At 43.2% G+C, this 12494-nt stretch overlaps 1 protein-coding gene across 1 annotated transcript in view; it reads left to right on the forward strand.

The window, feature by feature from the left end:
• Window positions 1-12494, forward strand: part of Atxn7 (ataxin 7) — a 135516-nt gene that overhangs the window by 41667 nt on the left and 81355 nt on the right. Inside the window, 3 exon segments of the mRNA XM_035452158.1 lie at window positions 8731-8883; window positions 8886-9041; window positions 9275-9343. Of these exon segments, the coding sequence (XP_035308049.1) occupies window positions 8742-8883; window positions 8886-9041; window positions 9275-9343 (367 nt within the window). The 5' untranslated portion in view covers window positions 8731-8741.

Genomic DNA, 12494 nt, shown 5'->3' on the forward strand with positions numbered 1-12494 from the left:
TCGCAGTTCATGTCCAGAGCAAAACAGTGACTTTAGTGTCCTATGTTTTTCCTTTGGTGTAATGTTTTTTCCCTAATTTACACTTAGAAAAATACTTGTGTATGTGTGTGTGTTTGCACATGAGTACTTGCCATAACACATGTAGAGACGACAGGACAACTTGAAGGATTTGGTGTCCACTTCTACCATGTAAGGATCTGGGGAACTAACTCAGGCTATCAGGCTTTGCATCAAGGGCCTTTCCCAGGGGCATCTCAGTGTGCTAGCATTTGTAGGTTCATCTATGAGTTATGGAGAGATTACAGTTTGCTTATCTGATTATTAACCATTGATAGACAGCTTGGTTGTTCCCATATTTTGGCTATTAGAAACAGTGTTGATAGTAAACTTTGGGTTTTAAATGCCTGTTTGAATCTATGCTTTCAATTCTTTTCTTATATACCTGGAAGCAGAATTGCTGGGTCTTGGTAATTTTGTTTAGGCTTTTGAGTAACTTTTATATTATTATTTCCCAAAGTGGCTGTAAGATATTTATATTCCTACCACCCATGTATGGAATTTTTTTGCGAGTGGTTATCTTTTTTTAGTGTAGCTATCCTAGTAGGTACAAACTCTGTTTATATCTTCTTTTTAAAAAATGGTGTGTGTGTGTGTGTGTGTGTGTGTGTGTGTGTGTGTGTGTACATGCATGTTCGAGGCCAGCTTGTCCTACAGAGTGAGATCCAGAACAGCCAGGATTACACAGAGAAACCCTGTCTCAAAACCTGAAAAATAAAGTAATAAACCAACAACAAAACCCAAGGATAAAAATCCACTCCGTGGGTGCTTTATCTCTCACTTTCTTCAAGGTGCATTTGTATCATGAAATCCAACATCTCTATTTGGTTCTCTCCAAGAAACACTTGAATAAGATTCTAGCATATTTATGATTGCTACTCTGCTGCTAGTGTCACAGAAACCATTTGGGAAATGCTCATGTTTTGTGAGGAAGGCTTGTTTTCTGCAGAGAGGCAAGAAGTTTTGGAAAGCACTGGAAGGGAGATTTTCCTGTGTTTTCAGTTCCGCTGCTCTGCTCTTGAAGTTCTTCATGTAGAACAGTCAGGGTGTGCAGGGGTAGGCACTGGAAGAATCAAAGTCTCCAGGTTCTTTTTCTTTACATCAAAAGAGAATCTGAGTTACAAACTAGGAAGGTCTGAACCTTTGTTCTCAGCTATTGATGATAACACTTAAAACTGGATGGCCTTAGGAGTGTTAAAATTCTTTATTTCTGATGAGAACGGTTCGGGACGATTAGTACATCTGGAAAAAGCTTTGGATTATTGGTACTCTCGTATGATTTATTCTCATCCTCATCTCCCTTACCTTCCCTCCTCTTTTCTCCCCTGCCCCCATCTTTTCTTTCTCTTCTTTCCTCTCCCCTCTCCAAGGTCTCATCATGTAGCCCTGGCTGTCCTGTAATTTACAGAAGTCCACCTGCCTCTACCTTCTGAGTGCTGGGATTAAAGGTGTGCAACACCATATCTGGCCTATGGCCTCACTTTTTATATGAGAAGAGAGTGTGTGTGTGCTTGTGAGCATGTACACTGTGTGTGTGTGTGTGTGTGTGTGTGTGTGTGTGTGTGTGTGTGTGTGTGTGTGGTGTGCTTGTGAGCATGTACACTTACCAAAAGGGAAAAGCAGGGTCCCACAGTCATATATAGTTCCTCAAACACACACTACTGAAAAATAACCTAAAATTGCAAGTCTCCAGTCCTTTTACTTCTACTTTAGGAGAGATTTACTACCTTGGGGCAGAAAGGGGAATGCAAGTTTTGTTCAACAAATTATTTTTTCAGAAGCAATACAAACCCAGATAATTTGCTGGATCAAGGTACAAAGGAAAAATGGGAAGTCAGAATGCCTTGCTTTCTGCTGACTCAATACCTGAGCTTTGCCAAGGAAAAGAGGGAAGAAACATTTGTGCTATTCTGTCCATCTTGTACTAACACACCTAGACTGTTTAAGAGTTCACCTCTGACCGGCTTGGGGACCAATTTACATATTACAATTTGAGGAAGGACGTTCTAGGTTCCAAGTGCCTCCCTTATGTGGAAAGGCACTTTCCATCAGTGGGACACTGAAGTATTGTTCTCATTGCTACAGTGATTTCAGAGCATGTGCTGTGGACCTGCCTATGAAGCTCTGTGATTTAGTGGTAGGGCTGATTTCCCATGTTCGAAGTGGGAAGATAAGGACAGTTTCTTAAAGAAATGAAACTTCAGGATATACTTGATTGGCTGGTAGCATTTTAGCTGGTATATTTTAGATGGCGTGACCTGTATGAGCATAGACAGGACCAGAAAGCTGGAGGTGGAAGCACTTTGGAAGCTATTGAGGTATCGTCTTGGTGTGGGATATAGAATTCTTACAAGAAGGAACTGAATATACTGAAGTGGCAGAGTTAAAGCAGGACAGACTATAGGGATCCTTGAATGATCTACGGTTTATTTATTTCTATAGTCTATGGGGAACCCCTCAAAGTGTGAGAGCAAGGATGGATGTTAAGTAAAACACTTCAGCAAAACCACCTAAAAATACAAGGTGGACAGAATAAAATTGGGGCTTACCATAGGACAGATGTGGTGCTGGCAAGAGTGACAGCTGGTGTGGTTTGCTTTGGTACTGCTGGTTTCTCAAGGCTCCTTCTGAAGTGCCTGCTTTTGCTCCACTCCTTTTGTAAAGAAAGAAACAGACAGAGGTAAAGGGATTTCCCCAGAGCCATGCAGATGGAAAGTGGCAGTGCTCTTACTGCTGGGCCTTTAGATGGTGAGCCTCACAGTTCAGTGAGAGCTTAGTCAGTATAACGTGACATAGGGAATTGTTCTTAACAGTGTGTCAGCCGCTGCATTTTACTGCATAGGAGATAGTGAGTCCCACGTTATAGCTGAATGTTGGGCAGTTTTTCCATTTTGTTTTCATAACTTAAACTCTTCTATTTTTTAAAAAATTATCCAACCTAAAGACTTTAAAGATTTCAAATCAGGGTTAGCATTATACTTAGGTAGCTATTAATCATCTAGAAATATTTGGGTACTATTGATTACATTTTGTGAATTACCTTTATGTTATAATTTATAAACTTGTGCTTTTAAATTTTTCTCTCATATTAAGGAGTTTGCTCTAATTGATGACTGTTTCTGTGGTATTAGTATACCCCCCCCCACACACACACACGTAAGAAGACCAACCAAATAAAGGCTTTGAACTGTAGTAAGCAATGAGTATGAATACAGGTTAAGTCTTCAGAAAGATATCACCTTTCTGTCTATACTGTTGTAATTTTCCTTACTATTTCTAAATTTCTACTTGCTTGTCAGCAATCCTGACTATTGAGCTAGTGAATTGAATTTAGACACCTTTTCCCCTCTACTAGACTAGTGTTGCTGCAAAGGTCCATCACTAGAGAGAGCACAGTTAAGGAAAGGCCTGAGGGACCCCTCACACAGAGCAGAGCCCAGGCACTCTGGTGAAGACAGAAGGAAGAAAGGTCTTGCCAGAGGAACAAGAAAATGCTCTGTATATTTTAGTGGAATTAAAAAAAAAAAAAAAAAAAAAGGCAAGGCAGTCCTAATTCGGCAAATGGGATTTTCTTGTTACTCAAATAACTCGAAACCTTTGAAGTTGATAATAAAGTATCTCTATTACCTACCCTGTGAGCTCATACATAAATATACTTAGCTTACTGCTCTCCAGGTTTATTAAAATATTGTATTGGGACTAGTGGTTTCCCAGAATAAAACTGCTTGTGCAAGCTCTTGAATTTTAGTATGTTTTAGGAGGTTCAGACTCTTTTACACTGTGTACAGAAGGTGGGCAGATGAACTTCTGCTTCTGTCTTACTGTGCATTATGACACTTTGAATGAACCATGTGTGGGTGAGTTTACCTCGACGAGAGTTGTAATATAGACTGTGGTGTTAGGCCTGCACCTCCTAGGAATGCCCCTCACTTGGAAAGTGAAGGGCCTGCTTTTTCTTTCTTTAATGTGTCTTTGAAGGGATGAAATGGTCAGAATTTGGCAGCATTTAAGAAAAAAAGATTTATTTTTATATATGTACATATTCCTGCCTGGTTCCCACAGAAGCCAGAAAAGAGCATAAAATCACCTGAACTCAAGCCTCCATATGGGTGCTGGGAATTGAACCCACATCCTCTGGAAGAGCAGATAGGGCTTTCAACTGCAGTTTTATTTTTAAGCTGTGTACATTCTGATTGGTATGGGCAGCTTTTAATATAGATGTTTTGATAAATGCTTAATTGTTCATTTTTTGTTTATTCTATGAAATTATTTTTACCTTGATGCCTTAACATGTAGTAAGCAATCAGGAACTGCTTGGTAAATTGCAACCTCCTTATTCAAATCTTATAAAATATGTATCATTTAATGTATAGGCAGGTACTAAGGTATTAGAAGTATTGATTTTGTACAAGACACACTAGCATATCATAACAGTGTATTAAATGTGTATGAGTTGTAGCCAGCGTTGGTGGCACACGCCTTTAATCCCAGCACTCGGGAGGCAGAGGCAGGCGGATCTCTGTGAGTTTGAGACCAGCCTGGTCTACAAGAGCTAGTTCCAGGACAGTCTCCAAAACCACAGAGAAACCCTGTCTTGAAAAACCAAAAAAAAAAAAAAAAAAAAAAAAAATGTATGATTTGTATGGGCCATTTTCTTTATAGTTTGAGAGTGAGTATGGGGGGTGGGTGGAATATTTAGAAACAAGGTCATAGTGTCTTTCCTGAGAGGAAAAAGTAAGTTTTTGGATTTCTATTGTATTATTGTTCACAAACAATGTTCTTTGTATAAGGAATACTTTCAAAAGCTTGCCAACATTTGAATAGCAGACACACTTTCTTACTGTCTCAACTTTCCGTTTTGCTTTCATTGGTGACTCCTTCAAACTACTAATTAGGAGACCTAAAACAGCTGTGGATAATACCAGACTCTGCCTTTCTAGAAAGTATTAGGGCTTTTGATGGATGGTAAAGACAAAGAGGACCTGGCCCAGAAATTCCAGGAACTGCTTGTCAGTACATCCTCTTTCATTTGGTAGTAAATATCATTTGATAAGAACTCAATCTTATGCAAGTCACTTACAGTATTTAAGCTTGGTGCTTTCAAAGGACCTGGCCTTATCTCAACTTTACAGACTAGAAAAGTGACATACTGGGATACTAGGGAACCTGCTCAAGGTTGCACATTTGTAAGTGAAAGAGCTGGTATCAATTCAGCACTAAGAGACTGGCTTTGGAGCCCCACCTCCCCTTCCTTCTCTTGTTTGTTGGGTTTTTTGTTTTGTTTCATTGGTTCATTTTTTGAGAAGTTATCTCTATTATGTAGTACTGGCTGTTCTGGAACTCACTGTACAGATCAGACTGACTACTGGTATTAAAGACGGATTCCACCACACTTAGCATCTTTCTCGGTTATAAATAACACAACTTTGATGGTATACAACAGAGAATGTTGAAGCAATGCACTAGAGAACCTCTGGCATATCCCGTGTCCTTTGTAGGTGATCAATAGCTATTATAATGCTTACTAACTGTCATGGTGCTGAGATTTAGTGCTTATAATTTTAAGCTCTGTTCTGCTTTGGTATACCAGTTAAAAAACTTTGAAAACAAATTATCAAGGAGAAATTAGAAATTGAAGTACTATAAATTGCCATATAGATCCTCATTGGTTAGAAGTTCTATCATTGTGAAAGTAGAAAACTCAAGCAATGGACTGAGGAAGTGAGACCAAACTTCATGTTTACCATTCTTCCTTTTATTTTCATTCTCACCCAATACTTTCAGTAACCACAGCATTTGTACTCAAGATGCAAGCTCCTTGTGGTACCCAAGTTTTGTTTTTTGGTTTTTTTTTTCTTAGTATCAAATAGCTATGGTCTTGGTATTTACATGGTTGTGTTTCTAAGCTTTAAGTGAGCAGTTCCAAGGAATTCAAATTTTGTCTTAAATGTAGAATTACAAAATTAAAAGTAATAAATTATATGTATTGTATCTTGGGAAATATTCAGGTAAATGTTTCAGTCATTCAGGATTAATGAAAAATTTGAATGTGCATTGGAGACACACAAGCTATGTTGAATTATTAACTGGTAATAATGTGTTTTTAACCTTTTATTTTTCTCATTGATACTTTTATATAGGAAGTTAAAACTTACAGATATATATACAGATATATATATCTATATCTATATATAAATATAGATATAGATATATATATCTTCCAGTTATCTCCATCAGTTTTGGTTACATCTATCCCCTGGCATTAGGTTCCAGGATCCCCCACAGATACCCAAATTGATAAGTGTTCAAGTCCCTTTTATAAAAAGGCATGTAAGCTACATACATCCTTCCATATATATCAGATCATCTCTGGCTTACTTATAATACTCAGTAAAATGTAAATTATATGTGAACAGTTATAACACTGTAGGGAAATTTCTTAAAAACTATACATGTTCAGTATAGATAACAATTTTAAAATTATCAAAAGCATATTTTCAGCCTGCAGTTAGTAGAGTCTGTAGGTGTAAAGCCTGAGGGTTCAAGGAACAACTGTCCTTGATAAGCACTCATCAGATTTGCTTTTTGGATTTCTTTGCAATCCAGGGGAAAAATACATATTAATATCTAAATATGTCTAGTCAGAAATTGTATTTATGCTTTATTTATTTAAGACAAATTCTTACTGTGTTTTTCAGTTTGGGCTGGGAACTACTACAATGCACTTACTCTTGCTTCAGACTCCCAGTACCTGGGGACTCTGGGCACATACTGCCACACCACACCCAGCTCAAGCTTTTTTGTTGATGTTTTCCAGATAGGATTTCTCTGTGTAGCTTTGTAGACCACGCTGGCCTCGAACTCACAGAGATCGGCCTGCCTCTGCCTCCTGAGTGCTGGAATTAAAGGCGTGTACCACCACCTCCCTGCTTTTTTTGGTTTTTTTTTTTTTGAGGCTGGGTTTTTCTGTAGCTTTGGAGCCTGCCTTGGAACTCACTGTGTAGGCCTCTGCCTCTCAAGTGCTGGGATTAAAGGCGTGTACCACGACTGTCCAGCCAGCTCAAGCTTTTTAATTTGCACCTAAATCAAAACATTTTCACTGAGTCCTGATTTTAATATATTGTGAAAATGTTATGTTTCCGTACTCACTTTTGTTATTATTTTTTGTTTGTTTTGCTTTTCAAGACAGGGTTTCTCTGTAGCTTTGGAGCCTGTCCTGGAACTCACTCTGTAGACCAGGCTGTCCTGGAACTGTCCTGGATCCTTCTCCCTCTGCCTCCTGAGAGCTGGGATTAAAGGCGTGCACCACCACGCCTGGCTCTGCAATCACTTTTGTTTTCATTTAAATATTTTAAAGGTTTTTGTGAATAGACATTTCTTCAACTGAGAACTTGGTTGCCTCTCTTACTAGATATTTTCGATTAAAGACAAGTAATAGTAACAGTAAGTAAAGTTCACCTCTTCCTCTCCTAGTTTTGAAAGCACCTGTAAGCAAGAGGCTTTGGATAGAAGAGTGAAACATTATCACATACAGTTTTGCCTCCAATTTTCACATTTACTATAGGCTCCTGGTGGGGTCCTCTGCGACGAATGCTTTAGTTGTTTGATGATCCTCAGTTCATCTCTTAAGCAAAAGATGTGTATGTGTATATTGAGGGGAGGGTGTTAGATTTATGTGCTAGTGCCTAATTTAGTGATTAAAGTCTGACTGAACAGAGTTGTTCTTTTTATATTCCCTAAACCATGGGCTCTCATCTGATCCTAAGAAATACCACCATAGTGACAGACTAACAACTCAAACTGATACACTGATTTCGTGGGTCCCTTCTTGCTTAAGAAGAAATTCAAGTTCCCAGGACACACAGTGTGACCTTCAGTTGTGGGCATCGAGGTACACATGTGAGGATTCTCATGTGCAGTAAGGGCTTGAGGCCCACACCTGAGCTAACACCTGGGCGGCATTTTCACACTTGACGGTGGCTCCTTAGTTGCTGGGCCGCCACGCAGTGGCGGCTTCCCATTCATGCTTCAGCTACTGTGCAGCTGCCCGCGAGCTCAGAGAGAAGCACTGGTGCCCGAGGCTCAGGAGGGAGGGCCTCGGCGACGCACTAGTCGCTGCGCCGGGGCCGACCGGCCGGCTCTTCCATAGGTGGCTGCGTTTCCGACTTCGCCCTGGCTCCACTCCGGGGGCTTGACGTGCAAACTTCGCCGGAGCGAGCAGAGAGGGAGGGACCGGCGAGGGGGAGGAGGCGACAGGAGGCGCCTCCGCTTAAGGGAGCCGGCCGGGCGCCGCCGCTCGGACGGACGCGCGGACGGAAGGAAGGAGCGGGGCTGCCGGCAGGCCCGGCCGGGATGCGAGCGGCCGCAGGCAGCGGGCGGGCCGAGGCCGCGGTAGGGTGGTCGCGGCGCTGGCGTCCCGAGGCAGGCGGGCCGGCCGGGCCGGGTAGCCAGCGCCGCAGTGGCGGCCGCAGCCGGCGCCCTACGAGGGCCGCAGGAGGCGAAAGCGAAAGCCAGCTGCGCCGCGGACTTTGCGCCCGGGCGGGGGCCGCGGCGGGGGGGCCGGGGGCTGTCAGCAGCACCGGCCTGCGGGCCGCGCACGCCGCCGGAACTCCGCGGCGCCTCCTTAAAAGCTGCCCCCGCGCCACTCTTTTCCCCCTTTTTGTTACATTGTAGGAGCGGAAAGAATGTCGGAGCGGGCCGCGGATGACGTCAGGGGGGAGCCGCGCCGCGCGGCGGGCGGAGCAGCGGCCGCCCGGCAGCAGCAGCAGCAGCAGCAGCAGCAGCCGCCACAGCCTCTGCAGCCCCAGCGGCAGCACCCGCCGCGGCGGCCCCACGGCCGGAGGACGGCGGCTCCGGGGCCGCCGCCACCACGGCCGCCGCCATGGCGACGGTGGGGGAGCGCAGGCCCCTGCCCAGTCCCGAAGCGATGCTGGGACAGTCGTGGAATCTGTGGGTGGAAGCTTCCAAACTTCCTGGGAAGGATGGTGAGTGTCCACGCCTCCCCGTTCCCCACGCCCCCCGCTCCCCCACTCCAGCCCCGCTCCACTTCCCCGCGCCGTGTCCTGTGACCCGCCCCCTTGGGGGGTCAGAGATGCTATCTTTTGCTGGGTGTGGAACGCAGAGGTGCCCACACCTACCCTATGCGTGCGTGATCGTGCGTCACACTCCTGGCCACTGACCTGCCTCTCCCCTCCTCCTGTGTGTGTGTATCTCCTAGGGACCGAATTGGATGAAAGTTTCAAGGAGTTTGGGAAAAACCGCGAAGTCATGGGGCTCTGTCGGGAAGGTGAGTCCAGCCCCCCTGGTGGAGTTTGTACCCAACCCTGGGGAAGTTTTCTTGTTGCTTCTGCCCACCTTCCCTGCTTGCCACATTGTGGATGCTGCTGAAGAGGAGGGAAGGGGGTGGATAGAACATTTGAGAAAGTCTAGTATCTAGGGGTTCCCTGTAATGGGCAGTGAACTGGATCCCCTCTAGAAACCTGGGTGCAATAAGAACAGCAATTCAAAATGATGGACATAGTAAACCTGTAGGAAATTTAACCTACATCTTTTCAGTTCAGACCCTTCAGTTCAGACCTTGTTTTGGAAAGCACCCCAGGAGGAAAGAGTTCTTCTCAGTATTGAAAAGTAGTTCCACACAAGTTTGAGAAGAAACCTTGACGAACCCTGGGTTTCTTAAGGCAAAGAGTGAATTTTGAACATTATTATTATTTTATTTTGGGTTTTGGGGGGTTTTTTTGAGACAATTTTTTTTCTGTGTAACCGTGACTGTCCCAGAATGAGCTTTGTAGACCAGGCTGGCCTCGAACTCAAGTGATCTGCCTTCTTCTGTCCACCAAGCAGAGGGACCAAAGGCATGGCCTACCACGCCTGGACATTTGAACTTTAAAAATCAAAGTATTTTATCCCCGTTTTCTTGTTTGTGTGGGATTTAAAGCAAAAGCTTAGGATGCTGCTGTAAGATTGTCACAACCAAGAGTGTACTCTGTAGGAATTGTGTGATTATTTGGCTCTGCCAGATAAGGACACAGAAATCCAGAATTTCTACTACCTTTAGCTGTTTGGTGGAAGGCTACTTTAGGTGGCTAAAGGTATTCTGTCAATGAAAGTCAGGTTAGGTAGCTGGATTAGATTGACAGTTCCCTTTTCTGTGAATCCTAATGCTAGCTGGGCACTGGATGATGAGAAAGGTCATGGCCTTGAGTCAAGTTTGGGATACAGAGTACAGAGTTTACATATGCGTGTGCAATTTGATTTCTCACCTGTAGCTGTTTATTTTGGCAGAGTTTTGTTCAGGGCCCAAGAAGTAGAACTTTGGCAGCTGGATTTCTAAATGCAGAACTGGCTCGTTACACTATAGTCACAGTTGCTGCAGGTTTTAGCTCTTACCTTTTCTTCCTTTCCCTGCTTTGGCTTTTTTCAGCTGGCCACTTGGTCTGTTGGTATTGCCAAGAAGAATAACACTGGTGGCAGCCCTAGGAGTGCTTCCAGTTGGAAGGGATTGTAGAGCAAATTAGCTGATTTTCAGTGAGAATTGCTGTGCTGTTTGAGGGCAGAGGGAAAACACAGGACTAGTTGGTGATGTTGCAATAGGAAAAATCAGTTGTTAGTCCGGTTTTAGTGTTGACTTGGCAGTCTGCCTGGGCTTGAAAAATTAAAATCACTAGGTGGCAACCCTCGTAGGAAGCGGTAGACTAGAGCTTTAAGGACCTAATCATAATCACTCTTGCTCTTAGTTTTCATTCCTGGTGTGGATGGATTTCCCTTAAATGGCTTCTACGTCTCTAACACAGGATACAGATTATAGGTAATTCCCTGTACAGGACAGATGTGTTTCTCTGAACGCCTTGATCTCCGAGGCTCAACAAAATTTAGTGGCTGAACCCATTTTTGTTCTATTTCATATCTCCTAATGGGAATATACTCAAGAGGGTTTTCATAAAGCTCTAAAATCTCGTAGCTACCTGCAGAAGGCTAAAGGGGGTCATGAACCTGCTTGTATTACCAATCTGTTAGAGTTTGTTAGAGGGTTAGAGGTTGTTGTGGGTGGTTTTTGTTGTTTGTTTTGGGCAGGTCTCCCTATGTAACTCTTACTGTCCTGTAACTCACTGTGTAGATCTCCAGCCTCTGCTTCCAGAGTTCTAGAGCTCTGGGATTAAAAGTGTGTACTACTATATGCTTTATGCCTTTTAAAGCTGCTCTTCATTTGAAAGATGCTCAGTTATCAGGTTGGCTGGAATTTAGGCTTGTATAATTTGAATAAAGACTGAAGTTAGTTCAGGCAGTTCTTCATTTGTGACTGAAAGTCCAATCTTAATGAAAGATTGGGGCTACCTTGACCTTTAAAAAAGGCCAGGGAAATAGTTTGTGTTGGTAAAACACTTACTATGCAAGGCTGAGGACCTGAGTTTGATTCCTAGAGCCCACATTACCCAGCCATTCCCCACCAAAAGCATGCCTGTTGGAACATGCTTTAAATCCCACTGCTGAGAAGGAGGGAGGGGTATCCCTGGGGCTTCCTGTCCAGACAGTCTAGTCCATTTGGTGGGCTACAGGTTTGTGAGAAAGCATGTTTCAAAAAAGAAAGAGAGAGAGAGAGAAAGAGAGAGAGAGAGAGAGAGAGAGAGAGAGAGAGAGAGAGAGAGAGAGAGACAGAAGAAGAAAGAAAAAAGGTGAAGTGGGCAGTGGTGGTGAATGCCTTTAATCCCAGCTCTTGGGAGGCAGAGGCAGGTGGATCTCTTAAGTTTGAGGCCAGCCTGGTCCACATAGTGAGTTCCAGGACAGCCAGGGCTACAGGGCTACACTGAGAACCCTGTCTTGAAAAACCGAAAACAAACAAAAAACTAAGGTGGATAGCTCCAGAGGAACTGACATCTTTGGTTAACTTCCCCACATAAATGTATGCATCTAAACACACCCAGCTTAACCCTTCAAAACAAAACAAAAAAAACCCAATGGAACAGACCTGTACTTTCTCTTGACATTGTCAGGACTTTTACCATTGTCTTTTTTTTTTTTTTTTTTTTTTTTTTTTTTTTTGGTTTTTCGAGACAGGGATTCTCTGTGGCTTTGGAGGCTGTCCTGGAACTAACTCTTGTAGACCAGGCTGGTCTCGAACTCACAGAGATCCGCCTGCCTCTGCCTCCCTAGTGCTGGAACTAAAGGTGTGTGCCACCAACGCCCTGCTTACCATTGTCTTAAGATTATCTCCTGCCAACAAATGATTTTGTGGAATTAAATCTATATGGATTGTTTTTATCAGTGAAGTTAAATTGAGAAGAAATATGTAGATAAGTTAATCATGTTAATGAAACACTTAAGTGAAAACTCCATTATGGAAGATCTATAGGATATATACCTGATTCTGTAATTCTTCAGTTTGTGATTATGAGCCAGTAAACAGCAAACATAGGGTGTGAAGTGAGTTGTTTCATCTC

The sequence above is a fragment of the Cricetulus griseus genome (assembly GCF_003668045.3).
Source record: "Cricetulus griseus strain 17A/GY chromosome 1 unlocalized genomic scaffold, alternate assembly CriGri-PICRH-1.0 chr1_1, whole genome shotgun sequence".
NCBI classification, from domain to species: domain Eukaryota; kingdom Metazoa; phylum Chordata; class Mammalia; order Rodentia; family Cricetidae; genus Cricetulus; species Cricetulus griseus.